The 13259-nt window shown below is 37.4% G+C and overlaps 1 protein-coding gene across 16 annotated transcripts in view; it reads right to left on the bottom strand.

The window, feature by feature from the left end:
• The window catches only part of FREM1 (FRAS1 related extracellular matrix 1), a 183370-nt gene that overhangs the window by 25759 nt on the left and 144352 nt on the right, over window positions 1-13259 (bottom strand). For all 16 annotated transcript variants that reach the window (XM_060409486.1, XM_060409483.1, XM_060409484.1 and 13 more), the window contains 2 exons: window positions 9951-10152; window positions 9105-9249 (listed from right to left, as the gene is read on the bottom strand). In XM_060409486.1, the coding sequence (XP_060265469.1) occupies window positions 9105-9249; window positions 9951-10152 (347 nt within the window). The remainder of the gene's footprint in view (window positions 1-9104; window positions 9250-9950; window positions 10153-13259) is intronic.

Here is a 13259-nt window from a genome sequence, read left to right on the forward strand (position 1 = left end):
TCTTATAAATGCAGAAATAAGATTAAAAGTCTATCCAAGGGCTGCAGTTATCAATGATAAAGGAAGGGACTCAAATCTGAGAGTGTTTGGAAGGGAAAGGAGCAGGTGGTTAAGTTCAAGGTGACATTCATTTTTGGAAAGGACATTGATACGGAACTTCTCTCCTATATTTTGGCCTCCTTCAATGGTACAACAAGATCATTTCCAGGCAAAGATCTTCTCTAAACTCAGGTTCCGTTTAATAACAAGATATCTTTGAGGAGTGTCTAGGAATTAGAATGTCCATGTATTTTACAAGTTTGTCCATCCCTCCTCTGTGTATGTGAAAGGACTACACTAACATATAGCTTGATTTCAGCTATACAACAAAATAAACCTGTTAAAGAGAGAATGGCCTTTTTTTCCACACTATGTTTAGTGAGTCCAAAATTTGATAGAAACTGACTTCCTAAATCCTCATAATACAAAGAGGTATTTTTTTTTGTCTTTTTCCTTTTCTTCAGAAAAGAACACTGAGCTTAGAGAGGTTAAATAACTAGCTTGAAGGCAAAATGCTATGACAAAGCTAACAGACAGCAGAGACAGAATCCTTAGCATAAATCTGAAACCAAATGCTCTGTTCCTTCTCTACCACTCTTCTTCCCAACTAAAGTTCTTCATGACTCGTGATCTGAGCTCAAGCAGTGGACTACAATTTTATCTTTATCCTGAAACAGTTCCCTTTTTGAGGTGAGAAAACTTGAAATGGTTCACCTGGACAGTTCTCTTCAAAGATTTTCTTACATTTTTTTAACCCCTGTAACCTGCAGCAACATAAAAGACATGAACAGTCTTCACTATGATCATTTAAGTCACTTCCATTGTTTTGGTTTCATTCATTTTCCTTTCACTCTCCATTCATAAAACCCTCAGAGTGTACCTGACTGTATTCCCAAACTTCCACTTAGATTCAGGTCTTTCCTCTAGACTTTTAAATTTACTTCTTACAGTGTTTTTCCTTGCAGAGCTAGAAATTCTGGGTGCTACCGACTAGAGTGTGGAGTTCACAAATTTCAAAGAACATGCCACACTCTCCTGGAGATCATTCCTAACAGAGAGTAATAAGTTTGTCCTCTAGCCAACCCTTTATATCCTTGCACCAGTCATGTATCACAGCCACATCCTATATATTAAGTTGCAAAACAAACTCAACAGCACTGGGTTCCACTCTACCAACCAGCAGCCAGTGAGACAATGGTAGTGTGGAAGCATGGAATTATTCCAGAGGTTCAAGAATTTGTATTAATATATATGTTTACTCAATCAATAGACATGACATTTATTGTTATTGGCATGCTGGGCTTCACAAACTTTTGACATGAAATTTGGATACTTATATTAAATAATATTGGGAACCTCATGGGCCTTGATGAAATCGATTTCAAATCTGACAGCAGACAGATCAAGAAAGAAAGAAATGATAATGCCTAAAGAATCACAAGGTAACAAGCAACATGGATGTTATAAACACCAATAGAAATAACACGTTGCAATGAATTCCTAAAGGATCCAGCCAGATAAGAAAGGGAAACAAAATCAACAAGAATGATTGAAAGAGAAAACAGAAAGATAAAACAGGAAGGAAAAGGGAACAGTGGGAACCAGTGAAAGAAATACAAAGAGATGGATTTCAACTAAGTCTGCATAAGGTTCAAATGAGTTTCAAGGTTCAATCTTCTAAGAATCTATGCATTGCTGATGCTAACCACGACCAGCAAAAATTCATCAGTGTCACTCTGCAGGTCCAGATGACCTTGAGGCCTAAAGTGAAGTGTGATTTGATTGCTGATCCAGATCAGGGGATCATGCAGAGTGACATTTAGTTTCAAAGCATTAAGGGTTTTGGTGTTTGGGAATGCGTACACATCACCCTGATACATCACTGGAATGCTGCACGATGCTTAGAGGTTAAGGTTGTAATTACACAATGTTCTATTTTACTTTCTTAAAACTATTCCCTACAAATAACAAATACCTATTTGAAAGTGATGAAATTTAAGCCAGACTACATATTTTCAGAAAAATATTTAAATCATGAGGCACTTGCATACCCAGAGGACACATGCTTTGAAAGTGTTTTTTGTTTTCTTCAGTATTGTATTTAAGAAGGCCTTTCTACACTGAGTCTACAGTTGCTTAAACTCTACACAAACACTTGAAAGAAAAGTAAGAGATGTAGTCAGTCACCTGGGAATTCTCCCTGCAAGAAGCCACACAGACAGATGTTTGGTATCATGCAGATAACCAGAGGCAGAAACCCATGAGAGAACTGTGGAAAGCTCTGGATTGGGAGGTGTCAAGCAGACAGGGGTTGGTTTACATCTTCACATTTTAATGACCCCCATCCTTCTATTATCATAAAGTTCAGCTCATTCTGAAGTCAGAAATGAAGTTTACGGACATACTTTCTGTGAAACCCACATGGCAATCATTGTGAGTCAGCAGGACACAAGAACTCCTCAAGCCCCGAGATCAGGATTTCTTGGCCTTGGAACTACTGACATTTGGGACCAGATGATTCTTTGTGGTGGGAGGCTGTCTTGTGCCCTGTACGATGTGTCCCAGTGGGGACTTCCTCACTGATCTAGTGGTCAAGACTCTGCCTTCCAATGCAGGGGGCACGGGTTCTATCTCTGGTCAGGGAATTAAGACTTCACATGCTGCGGGGTGCAGGCAAAAAAAAAAAAAAAGTGTTTAGTAACATCTCTGGCTTCTACTCACTAGATCCCTTAGATGCAACCATGCCATTCCATTCCAGTTACAACAGTCAAAACTGTTTCCGGACATTTCCAAATGTCCCTCATGGGGAAAGTCATCCCCAGGTGAGAAACCTTCCTGAACTGATTTCGCAGACTCATCACAACAGAAAATTCTATTTAATCTATAAGCCAAGTTTTGGTTCTCAACAACTGTCATGAATGAAAGACATAGTCTGTGGGGTCTGTCCAGACTATTTAATTTCTATTCCTCCATCCTATGTCTTTCATGATGTAGGGCTGAAACCATCACAATATTGTAAAGTAATTATCCTCTAATTAAAATAAAAATTAAAAAATAAAGGCAATAGTACCCAGCATATGTAATAAAAAGATATAATGTCTCACATGAAAAAGAAATTAAATGGGATGAGACTTCCAGTTCTTCTCTTAGTCAAAGACAAGACAAACTGTTTAATTACCCAATTTAGCAATCCACCTCCAAAGTCCAGCATGTGTGATCCCCTTTAATCTGATTAACTCTCATTTTCCCAAGTATGTATAACATACTATTTAATTCACTTAAGTACTAAGATAGTTAGCTAAGTACCTAGGTACTCAGCTCCAAGTAAACAGGGGTCTTTAGTCCACTGATATATCACCAAGTGCCTTGTAGGGTGACTGGGACATAATAAATGCTCAATAAATATTTGCTCAAGGAAATAATGAACTTCGTTTAACCTACTGTTTGAAAAGCTAAATTGACCACTGAAACTTTTTTTCTTCCCAGCCCTATTCACAGATTTCACACAATTTGAAAAAAAAAAAAACAAGATGACCCTCACATGTTTTTTCTAGCCCTGACTTATTCTGGATTCTGGGAATCCAGGTCATACTGGATTGTATTAGCTTGAGAGAAAGATGGCATTGGTAAACAAGCATTCTATCATAAAGCATGGTGTCTTATTTTCTAAGGCACATGCATGTGTCTCAACACGTGACAGTATCTAGAAACAGCTTTATTTTTCATAATGGGAGGAAGGTGATACTGGTACTTTGTGGGTGTAGTCCAGGGATGTTGCTAAATATCCTTCAATGTGCAGGACACCCAACTCACCCTCCACCCAAGCCCCACGACAAAGAATTGTCTCGACCAAATAGTCAAGAGCGTTGAAGCAGAGTCAAAAATATATGCTTTCTGATATACTAAGTCATGTCTGACTCTTTGCGATCCCAATGACTCTAGCACACCAGGCTCTCCCGTCCTTCGCCATCTTCCAGAGTTTGCTCAGATTCGTGTCTACCGAGTCGGCGATGTTATCTAACAATTTTGTGGCTACTTGGTTCATTTATATGAAGGAACAATGAACCAAAAGAATCATTTGGAATTAAACTTTATTTTTGGATTTGAGACATTAATCCAGGTTAACAAGCAAATGTAAAAAAGGTACTTGGCTGCTCTCTGCCTCAGTTTCCTCACTACCCCAAGTACAATAATAATGAGCCTGTACTTCAAAGAGGTTGAATGAACCTTAATGAACACTCATTAAGTACTCTGAGCTTCTCAGTGAAAGGTTTTATAGTAGCTAAAATGGTGATTAAATTATTCTTATAACTAGATCTTCACTTATAATCAAGTAGCATATGACTTAAGAAAATCAAAATGTTAAAAAATATTTTCTAAGTATTCAATCCAAGACTTATCAATTCAAAGAGGATGCTATTAAGCTCCATAAAAATGCTATGAACACCTGTGTTTTCCTTTCTGTCTTTCTCTCATGATAATGGGGAAACGGTGCTTAGTCAGGAAGCAGCATAGTGAGTACCCCAAACAAGTGCTTTGGAGTCAGACACATCTCATAACCACTTATTAGTGTGTGATTATGGTCAGTTACTCAGTCTCTCTGGACCACAATTTTCATCATCTGTAAAATGAGGGAAATTACATTCATGTTAAATGATGCAAATTAAAACTTGTTAATATGTATAAAGCACCTGTACACAGTGGGTGCTTAATAAGGGCTATTTCCCTTTCCTTCCTCTGTGGTTTCTTAGATCTAATCTAGAGACAAATACTTTAACTTCTGGCTTGCAGGTAACATGAAAGCTTTACCTAACCAAGAGTTTAACCTCTTCCCCTATAATGTGTTTCATAAAAGTTGTTAAAGCATTATAAGTTCGCCTGCTAGGGAGGAGAAGGATCAAGGAGCTTGGAATCATGGAGCAGCTGGGGAAGCAGCCACTGAGTTATGAAGAACTTCAGCAGAGGTCAACTTTCGTTTTGAAGCTCACCTTTTCTGCAGTGGGTGCAAGAAAGAGGTCAACACTGAATGCATGTTAAGAAACTGCCGTGGTCAGGCGTCAGCTACATTCTGTGGTCTGCAAAGGTGTTTTTGATGAATGATATGGTTCCTACGTGACAGAGTTTGGGTGGGATGCAGACCATCTTGAGATTCACACTGGACATGAGAATGGCATGCTAAGGCATGCGCTGAGAAGATGAGCACTCACATTGAGGTCAGGAGGTCCTGGTGTACTGTGGGCTCTGCCATTTATTCACTTAGTGGCTGCTGGCCAATTACTTAAATGCTTTGAGCCTGATTTCCTTATCACCCTCAGAGAACTGTTTTGCAGATTAAAATGGAAAACACATGTGAAAGCATCTAGCACAGTGCCTGAAATTTAGACACTTAACCAAATCTAAATTTTGATGCAAATTCCCACAGATTTCAACGTTCTATAGTAACTTCTATTTACAAGTGTCTCCTAAATGTATCACATGAAAAGCTTGTGTCATGAGCTATTCTGGGGCAGGGTGGTCTTGGTTTTATAGTCAAATCATATAGAGATATGTTGCATATTATATCCGTCTCTTGAAGATTCCCAATGCACGCACGCACCTTTGTGACTTTGGCAATGTGATGCATTAGTGAGTCATAATAACTTGATCACATCAAGATTTCCTAACACCATTTCTAATGGAAAGTCTATTGACCCTTCAGGACTGATGCACTATAGATTGCTGCCATAGCAAAAACTTATTAGCAATCAAGACTCCGGGACAATTCTCACTGAACATGAGTTCTCTTTATTCTATAAAGAGCCTCCTTTCTGATCCTGATTGCATCCACCAGTCCCTTTAGCTTCACTGCAGAACGTGTTCACCCCTTAAAATATACAGAATATTAATCTATTAATCCTAAACCAAACCAGAACACAAAGTTCACTGCATTCAGATTATTAACAAGAATATGGATTGTTCCCTTTGTGAACATCTCAGAGTCCATTTCTAACTCATGGGCCTTAGCTGGCCACCAGAGGCCTCTGGGATACTTCCTCAGTCAATCATTGTCCCCCTCATGAATGCACAGCAATAGCAATCACCACCGCAGGTCATGTTTGTCAAGGACTTTAAATAGACGCTCCCACATATTTACCTCATTTGTTCCTCTAAATAAATTGTAATACGGCCCCCAATTGACAGATGAGATAACTAAGACAACTAAACGCTTGACCTAGGTCAATGGCAAAGTCAAAGCCCAAACCTGTTCTTTGGCTCCGAGTCCAGTGGTTTACTGTATATTATCTATCCCATTCTCCCCAGTTCATTAGCCATGGAGTACACACTCATACTGAGACCCGTAATTTACGTTTAAGCTCCTTGAGGAGTAAGTATTCTTCCTTTCTTGTTGCTTTGATGGCCAAAGATTGGAGAAATATATGGAGCTGAGTCTGTGGCTTCTTTCCCCTTAGGCCAGTCCAGCACACTCATTAAGAGTGGGCAAGAAGTCCTCTAGTGCAGTGAGGAAAACCACGGATTTGAGAGTCATAATTTCTGTGCCAAAATCTTGGCTCGTTCTCTGATGAGCTGTATGAGCTCAGAAAAGTCACTTCCTATCTCCTTGCCTCAGTCTCCTCACCTGTAAATTCTGGATTATGATGGTACCTAACTTAAAGTTTGCTGTGATGATTAAATGAAGAGCAATGAAGCAGAGCAGAAAGCTATAGTGTAAATGCCTGTGATTTATTCTATACAGGTAGCTAGGTTCCTGCTAGCTCTGGGAAGACAGATCATTATTCATAACATTGTTTCCTACTGGGAAAAAAAATGTTCTTGTTCCAAAAAGTATCTACTTACAAATGAAGTTAGAGACAACTATATCCTTCAAAACCTATAAAGATAAGTGCTTAGTAACTTCTACCTGCTTTTCCCTCCACATACTCTAGAGAAAAACAACTTAATATATGTCAGATCAAATCAAAGTTATTTGGGGATTAACTCTCAGTGGACATATTTTGCATTATATTCCACTGACTCCAGTCATTACAAGCTGAATTAGAAACATCTTCAGTATACATACCTGAAAATAGGTATCTAGTAGAAGCAGGAATCTATTTTAAAAGTCTCAAGTAAAGTTATAAATTCTGAGGTTCTGCAATAAACTTGAAAATTATTCAAAATCATAAATTATCTTCAAAAGCAGTGTCCTTGGTTACAATGAGGAACTGGAGGGGGTGGGGGAGGTGGGATGTAAAAACTTCCTTGGTGATCCAGTGGTTTAATGTTGTGCTCCCAAAGCAGGGGGCATAGGTTTGACCCCTGGTTGGGGAACTAAGATTCCACATACTGCAAGATGTGGCCAATGAAAAAGAGAGGTTTGTGGGTGAAGCAATATCAGTCTAGCTCTATTTCTGTGTTCCCATGTGGAAGACCAACAGTCAGCATTAGCTCAGTACCAAGTCTGATCAATATTTTTATGTTTATGTTTTGAACAATTAAAAAGCAAATGAAATCAAGTTATTAATATTTTTGACTAGGATTTTTTTTAAATTCTTGAGAATTGACTACATTTGTCTGAAATTGCAAGTAGGTAACTTATTTTCTATAAAGATTATAATCCCAAGGAGCCATTTTTCTGAGGCAAGAGCATTTTAATGGGAAGTAGGCATCCGTTTTAACTTTAAAGTATCATAATTGAATTTTCATGTCAGGGTCCAGTTCTTCCTTGCTTACACCTATTTTCCAGATGCTTATACTGTGCACCTGGCCTATAGTAGCCACTCAATAAAAATCTGGACCAGATTTTTTTTTATGCTATTGGCAATAGAGGTGCAATTCTGAGAACAGGATTTGGTCAAGATGCATTTTTCTAGCAATGACCACAGAGACCTCTGCTGGCAGATACTGGGACAACAATTCAGGATCAGAAAGAAAAAGCAAAAATGAAGAGATCAGAGGTGAATTTCTCAATTTTCTTGTCTTTCTCTGTCCATACTCTGTCATAAAAGCCCCATAAGTAGCTGTCCTCATTATGGTGTGTGGTTTGGTAGAGTCAATACTAAAACTAAAATAAATGAACAACTTTTCTCTGAGGTGAGTGGGAAGGGTATCAACTTAGAAAGAAAAAATGTGGAGAACTGGATTGTGATTTCTGGGATCATTTGATATTATGTTATTCAAAGTGTACCTTAAAAAAAATCTAGACTAGTGACCTGGTAAGCGAAATTACTATGGTCTGTTAATATGGTTAATTTTGAGGATTTGATACTCCGGTTTTTCTGAGGGTCCTATATTTGACACAACTTCAAAGTATTACTTAATACCTCCCCCAAGTCTGTTTTCCTCTTTTACACTGTCTTCTCCTTACCTATGTTAGGTTTATTAACTTACAAAAGGAGTTGCTAGGAATTTCTTGGGTTTTGGGGGAAGAAGAGATGTTTTGCTAACCTTTCCTGACTCCCCCACTCTCTAGATATTTTAGAAATTTAGATTTAGGAAACTGTGGGTCCTAACACAGTCCTAGAGTGACCTCTTGCTGCATGATTTGTACATGAGCCTACAAGCCCAGTCCTGGATACCAGTGAACTGTCAAGACAGAAACCTCTGTGGGTGCGAAAGGATATGCATTTGTAAATGCATGCATAAAATGAATGACCCAGCCCCAAACAACTGAACTTTTTAACACTCCCATATTCTGCAGTTATCAAGCAGCAACAGAAGTCTGAACTTCCCCAGTGGCTCAGGGTAGTGACTCTGCCTGGCAATGCAGGGGACACAGGTTTGATCCCTGATCCAGGAAGATCCCCTGGAGAAGAAAATGGAAATCCACTCCAGTATTCTAGCCTGGAAATCCCACAAACAAAGGCACCTGGAGGGCTACAGTCCATCGGGAAGCAAAAGAGTCGGACATGACTTAAGTGACTAAACAGCAACAATAGAAGTTTCTGTTTCCAAAATAAATTCTATGAGCTGGGGAAATCATCTATCAATTTGTCCCTTAGATTCTGTTGAAAAAAGAACATTTTACTTTCCTCATCAGATACATTCTGGACATTATATGCAGGTCTTAAATAAGCAAAAGAATTTACCTTTGAGGAGTGGCGGAGTTCCCTGTGGGATCCATGACTTGAAATTCCATGGTATCTGAATTTACTTCCAAAGATGGGTTTATGATGTAAAGAATGGTCTTACTGTTTAAGTCCTTCTGGCTAAATTTCTCATGGATAAATTCACCTACAAAAAGAAGTACATGATTTTCATCGGTAATCAAACAAAATATTAGATAAGAGCTGATACAATATTTAAGGCTTTTTTTTTTTTTTGAGTAAGGCTGTTTTATTTTTAAACTCCTCTTTTAAAATATTTAAAGTAAATCTTTTAAAGAAATTAGTAAAATGTAACCATCTTAAAACTCAAAGTCAATTAACTAAAATTACTTTGTTTCAAACATTGTACCTTAAATATGAAAACAGAGTGAATAGGAAAATCTAGCAATAAAATCTAAAATTCTGTGCCATCCTGTGATCACTATCTTCATAAAGTAGAAATAACATACAATTCAGAGAAAACTTACATCAAAAAATTGTTTTTAATGAACTTACATCGCTCAGAAATTCATGATATAAGAAAATGGATCACAAATATGAATTTGGTCCTGACAATGTATTCCTGTGAATACCTTACAATCTAGCTATTGAAAAAAAAGTTATACATAATAAACAGTTGTGCATTAGTATCCAGTTCTCCCACTCAAGATGAATTTAGGAAAATTCAGCTTTAAATCCTCTTTAGCATGGATACTGATTTATAAACTGCACCTGTAAGTAAGCCTTGGGGAGTATTTACCAAATGGGCCTGAACTTAATTACAAATTACCTTCTAGATTGCCAACCACTGAGTATTTTAAAATGAGCAAGGATTAAGGAAGGCAGTACCTGTCACTGAGTTCTCCAGATGCCCATGTTGGGGGCCTCGTAAAATCTTAAAGATGATCTGATTATCATCGGTGTCAGGGTCTGATGCCTTCAACACGCGGGAAGTGATGTAAATCCCATAACAACCATTTTTCAAGAGCCCTACTTGAGAAGGGGAATGCAAGTGTGTAATGCGAGGGGCCGCTTTGTCCAACTGGTCCACCTGAATGATCAATAATCACACACAATGTTTAGCAAAGGCTTCTCATTCCCAAGCAACACGGGGGCTTAAATGGTTCAACAATGACAAACTCCTGAATTTCAGATTCCTTATCCTCCTCATTGGTTAACTTCTGTTAAAAGCTACCTCATTCACAATATCTTCAGCAAATATCATAGTGCCCGGAAGAGAGGTTAACTTTCTGTTATAAGCTTTGACTCAGCTTTCTTTATTTGCCCACTGTCTGGCTCCCCCATTAGACCTAAGCTCCCTGAGGGCAGACACCATGTCTTTTTTCTCCTCAACTAGTCCCTGTACCTGGCACGATGCCCAACCATTACAGGAGCTCAAGAAACACTTGTTGGATGAACACATTAAAACTGACCCAGGAATTGTACTGCAAACTTAATATTAGTTCTACAAACGCATTTCCCCCTTCTCCCAGTGTTTGGTAATTTACAGAAACAATGCTATAAAGGTCTATAAATACACTGAAACCACCTTTGTCATGTCCTGGTTTAAATAGCAAAAATATTGAATAGCAATAAAAATATTTCAGTAAAAAATGTGGAAGGTGCTTAGCTATAGGTATTGAGTATTGTTTTATTGATGGACAGAACCAGGTAACCAAACAGGTAGACTCAATTTGTAAAGGCTGTGATGGGCAATTACTCATGAGTGAGAGAGGTACATAAGTTCAGACACTACAAAGGACCTCACTTGCATATGGTATGGAGTCAGTAGAAATGACTCTTATCAGTGACAGAGGGAACATTTTTGGAAGAATTAGCATAACTCATCACTGATACCACAAAAGAGGTACAAGAACACAGTCTTTGTTCCCTTCATTTCTAATCACGCAAATCTTAACTTTATCCCCAAATGAAACTATTGTAATTCTAGCAAAGTAAAAAATGAGTGTCCACAATAAGACCATATATTTTTTTGTGTGTTTATATAATAAACTACCAGTCGTCTATTGATAAGAAAAAGAGATAGGATAAACTATTAACAAAAAAGTCCCACAATTCAGTGTTAACCAATAAAAAATAAAAATCAGAAAGTTTCAGAATAGGAGACAACTACCATTTTTGTTCAAAACAAATACATATATACGTTCCCACAGACACAGACAAAATTTTGGGAGCATGTGTACAAACATGTTCATTTGTCTTCAGATGGGGAAAAATAACTTCTCCTTTGAGTATTTCTATATGGAATTTTTTAACAATGAAATATTTTTCTGTTAAGTTGGCAATCTGCTTTTTAAAATAAAAAAGCAATCACACCTCACATTGGTAAATGTTTGAAGAAGTAGACATTTTTATATTTTGTTGGAAGGAATGCCAATTAGTGAAAATCTTTTGGAGATAAACTTGATGTATATGTATATTAGTATGCGCATATACTGTGATTCAAAACTTCCACTTTTTGAGTACACCCTACAGAAATAGATGTGTAGACAAAGAATATATATATGACTATGAATTAAAATATAATTTGTAATAGCAAATAATAAAAAATTCCATAAAACTTGGAAGTCCTACAGGGGAATTGCAAACTATCTCTGCCTGAGATTGAGTGCCATGCAGCCTTTATCAATTATATTATCAAGGAAGATTTAATGACATGTGGAAATTTTTAAGAGTGGAAACAAGTAATATGCTTAACAGTACATTTAATATCATCTCTTTTTTATTTCAATAAAAGACTGCAAGAAAGCCACTGATCACAGTGGGATAATAAAAAATTACTTTCTAGAACTTTTCTGTAGTTTATGAATTTTTTAACAACAATTATTTTGTAAGCTGAAGTAGCAACACACAGTTTCAAAGGTTACAGTCATTCTCCTTTCCTAAAAGAGTGAGGATGGCACCCTTAGAGCTGTGAGGTGGGGATGCAGTTATCATGGCCTTTTGGGGAAGAAGCTCCAGGGTGACTAGAAGGAAGTACAGTCAATGGCAAGAGAAGAAAAATAAAGATATTTTAAGACATGTGAGTAATCCTCAAAGTTGGTAAATACATTGAGTGTGTGGAGTTTTTTAATTATATTTTCCTTAAATATAGATGCCTGCTGTAATCATTTGCTTTTAAAAATGTTAATATCTATGCTTTGGGCCCCCTGCTGTGTCTTTGGTCCTACTCTGTGTTAAAATCCATCCTAAATTTCTAGTTTCTTCTTCAAAAGCAGGTTTTTTGACTCAGGATACCAGAAGCATTTTAAAATATTAGAGTACAGACAATTTTTTAAAAAAGGCTATATCCTTACAACCATATGTGTTGGATTTACTAAAACTTATGTCACACTTGCCTAAACCATAGGAAGCAGTGACACTGGTCCTCTGTCCCTCATCCCCACCCCCATCTCCTTCTAAGAAAGATTACTGAAATCACTGCACTGAGATTGCAGAACAGCAACACAGAAAAACCATAACTCAAAAAGATACATGTGCCCCATGTTCATAGCAGCACTATTCACAATAGCCAAGGCCTAAATGTCCATCAATAGATGAATGGATAGAGAAGATGGGGTACACGATGGAATACTTCTCAGTCACAAAAATGAATGAAATAATGCCATTTGCAGCAACATGGATGGACCTGGAAATCATACTAAGTGAAGTAAGTCAGAATGAGAAAGACAAATATCATGTAGTATCACTTATATGTGGTATCTAAAGATCACACAAATGAACCTATCTATGGAACAGAAACAGAATCAGGACATAGAGAATAGACTGGTAGAGAAGGGGTTGGGGGAGGGATGGAGTGGGAGGTTGGAAGTAGCAGATGTAAGCTTTAATATATATTAACAGAATGGATAAACACCAAAGACCAACTATATAGTATGGAGAACTGTATTCAACATCCTACAGTAAATCGTAATGGAAAAGAATATCTTAAGAAAAAAGGAATGTAAATATATGTATAGCTGAATCATTTTGCTGTACAACAGTAATTAACACATTGTAAATCTTCAATTAAAAAAAGATGCAGAGTCTTAGACAGGCAGACATGATTTCCTACAAATGAATGTCAGATTAGTGCCTGTTGGTGTCAATAAAATACAACTGTGTTTTGTGTTTATGTCCTGTAGCTTTGCTCTCAGT

This window comes from Ovis aries, chromosome 2 (assembly GCF_016772045.2).
Source record: "Ovis aries strain OAR_USU_Benz2616 breed Rambouillet chromosome 2, ARS-UI_Ramb_v3.0, whole genome shotgun sequence".
In the NCBI taxonomy this organism is placed as follows: Eukaryota; Metazoa; Chordata; class Mammalia; order Artiodactyla; family Bovidae; genus Ovis; species Ovis aries.